This window comes from Haplochromis burtoni, unplaced genomic scaffold (assembly GCF_018398535.1).
Source record: "Haplochromis burtoni strain Fernald_Lab_line unplaced genomic scaffold, NCSU_Asbu1 Contig_973, whole genome shotgun sequence".
Taxonomy (NCBI): Eukaryota; Metazoa; Chordata; class Actinopteri; order Cichliformes; family Cichlidae; genus Haplochromis; species Haplochromis burtoni.
In genome coordinates this window covers 9,421-12,004 of record NW_024583334.1, presented here as the reverse complement: position 1 = coordinate 12,004, position 2,584 = coordinate 9,421, and the positions used below count along the sequence as shown (strand labels likewise).

At 37.8% G+C, this 2,584-nt stretch overlaps 1 protein-coding gene across 1 annotated transcript; it reads right to left on the bottom strand.

Moving 5' to 3' along the window:
* Positions 1-62: 62 nt before the first annotated feature.
* LOC121812950 (butyrophilin-like protein 1) lies at positions 63-1,723 on the bottom strand. The gene is made up of 2 exons (XM_042216225.1): positions 1,503-1,723; positions 63-788 (listed from the first exon to the last, which is right to left on the bottom strand). The coding sequence occupies exons 1-2, from the start codon at positions 1,612-1,614 to the stop codon at positions 370-372; spliced, it is 531 nt and encodes a 176-aa protein (XP_042072159.1). The 5' UTR covers positions 1,615-1,723; the 3' UTR covers positions 63-369.
* Between the last annotated feature and the right edge of the window lie 861 nt (positions 1,724-2,584).

The following is a 2,584-nucleotide window of genomic DNA, read 5'->3' as shown; positions in this document are numbered from 1 at the left end:
AGGTGAAACGTCTTCAAGCAACTTAAAGAAGTCCAGACGCTTTTCTTTGCAAGCTCCTTTGACTTTCATAGGCGGGCTAATAATTTGTCCTCTTCTGTAGTGTGTATAACTTCTAACATCTGATCTGGTGTAGGATAACATATTTGAGGTATTCATGTCAGCAACCAGCTGTCGTAGACAATCTTTGATAAATGTAATGTGTTAAATCTTAAATTTAAAAAACCTACCCTTAAGAATACTACAGTTACTAGCTACACTCTGATTTACACATCACACTGATACGCACACATATTCGAGTGGTTCCTAACATGAGCGTAATATTTACATCAGGACTAACTGGATGAAAAATCTCAATGATCAATTTTTGCTTCAGTTTCTAGGATTAAAGCTCAATATCTGTGAAGGATCTTTGACCTGTACACAAGGTGTTTGTGGCTGACCTTTGACCTGCAGCTGGATATCTCTCAGTCTCCGTTCTTCTCTCCCATCACTGATGGAGCAGGTGTAGATGCTGCTGTCAGTCTTTGTTAGTTTTGTCAGAGTGAGGCTGAAGTCTCCAGTGTCCAGAGCATCAGGTCTCATTGATGTGCGCCCGCTGTAACGCTGGTTTTGTCCTCTGAGATCGTCTGTTTCGTCTTGTCTCACATGGACAGATTTGGGATGGAGATCACTGCGAGTCCACATCACTGTGGGATTCTCAGGTATAAACCCAGAGTACTGACAGGGCAGCAGGACAGATCTTTCCCCCTCATTCACCTCCACCACCACACCCAGGGCATGCTGGGAAACTGAGGACACACAAATAAAAACACAAAAAAATGCCCATTGATGACATCATTCACAGCTGTAACCCTCAGGAGGCAAAATTCATTCAGGTTAATACTGTGTAATGTTACATTATTAGTGTATATTGATTACATAGATTCATAGTAACTGATGACAATTCTAACACTTTAACATCAACGACTAATAAAAACCTCTCCTCATCTCCAGAGTCGGGCAGTAAATAATTAAGTACAATTTTCTGGTATCTGGATTTCAGTACTTTTTTGTGACTCCTTTTTACTTTTACTCCCTACAATTTTAAACAGATATCTGAACTTTCTACTCCTTACATTTTCAAAACAGACTCGATACTTTTGGGGAGTTATTATTAGTATTTCATCACTGAGACCCTTTAACCGATTTGAGCCTGAACAGAAACTCATCAAAGTAAATCCTGTTAATTTATTAATCACCAGGAGATATCACATAAAAAGACGTGTCAAAGTCAGGGGTTAAAAGTGGTTAAAGGGTTTCTTTTGTTTTTATTTTTGCCACAACACCTGAACAACTGCACGTGTTGTAAGTTGCAGTACGTCAGCATCTACAGTATATAAGTTTACTGTGTAAGCTTAGTCTGACAATGGCAGCTACATGATGCACATTGAAACTTAGCCTGTTATTTGAGTTGTTACTCTACAAAAGTAAAAGGCAATGTATTTTTTTCTGTAATTACTTACATCTGTCACTCTGGTGTTTACTTTGGTTAGCCATAGGTTTGTATGAGACCATGCATGCAGCACAGGGCAACCCCGTAGCATATGTTTGTATCATCACGGGCACAAGAATCATTCTTCTCACTTTGTGGGAGTTGAGGTGTGTTTTCCCGAAACTGTGTTGGGCAAGATAACAAAGCACTGAATTCTAAATAGATGAATTACAAGTTATATTTGTACACTTGGCTTCAGGTAAGGTCATCTTTAAAGACCTAAAATTTGATAGTTTTAATCATAATTTAGCAGAGTAGAGTAGAGTTGTTGTTGTTTTTTTTTTGTTTTTGTTTTTTTTAAAAAAAAGGTTAGCTAGCCATTACTTTTAGCTAGCAAACGTGCTTCACAAATAAGAGAGTACATTGTCAGTTTTTCCACTTATAATTAAAATTTGTCACTTGTCACGGTACAATAAATTGTTATCAGGAGAGAGTCCAGCCATTTCCCTCATTTTGTATGTGGATGAGTTTGAAGTGTGTAATCCGCTTGGCACCTCAAGAAAAAAAAAGCGAAAAATTACAGCAGTGTATTGGATATTAGCTAATGTACCGCCATTGCTCAGGTGACATTGTGTATTATATTAACATTTTGTACTATTTAATTGTGTCCTTCTTCTTCTTTTTTCACAGCTGAATAATGAATTCTAAAGGATCACCACTGTTAACTTGGAAACAACCTTCTTAAAAACTGGACCAGACTGCACACACTGCACAGTGGACACACTGCAAGTCCCATAAGTTTACAATTTTAGACTTTTCGCCTAGTAAACTGTTTTCTTTTTTATTCTACAGAGTTCGATGGAAACAAAGAGAGAGGTCGCAATCCGTTGCCTGATGGTGTATCTGAAAAAAAAAAAGAGGAGGATCTCTTCAGAGAACAGCTGGTAGGTAAGTCTCACTTTTTTGTTTTATTTTTAAATGGTACAAAAAAAAACAAAACGACATGTGCCCTTTTAACCTACTTGGCAGGATAGTGAGGAACAGTTCCCAGAAGAAGTGGTAAACAATGTAGTCACCAGACATACAGCAGCATTTCTTCCACCCTAAAATTGT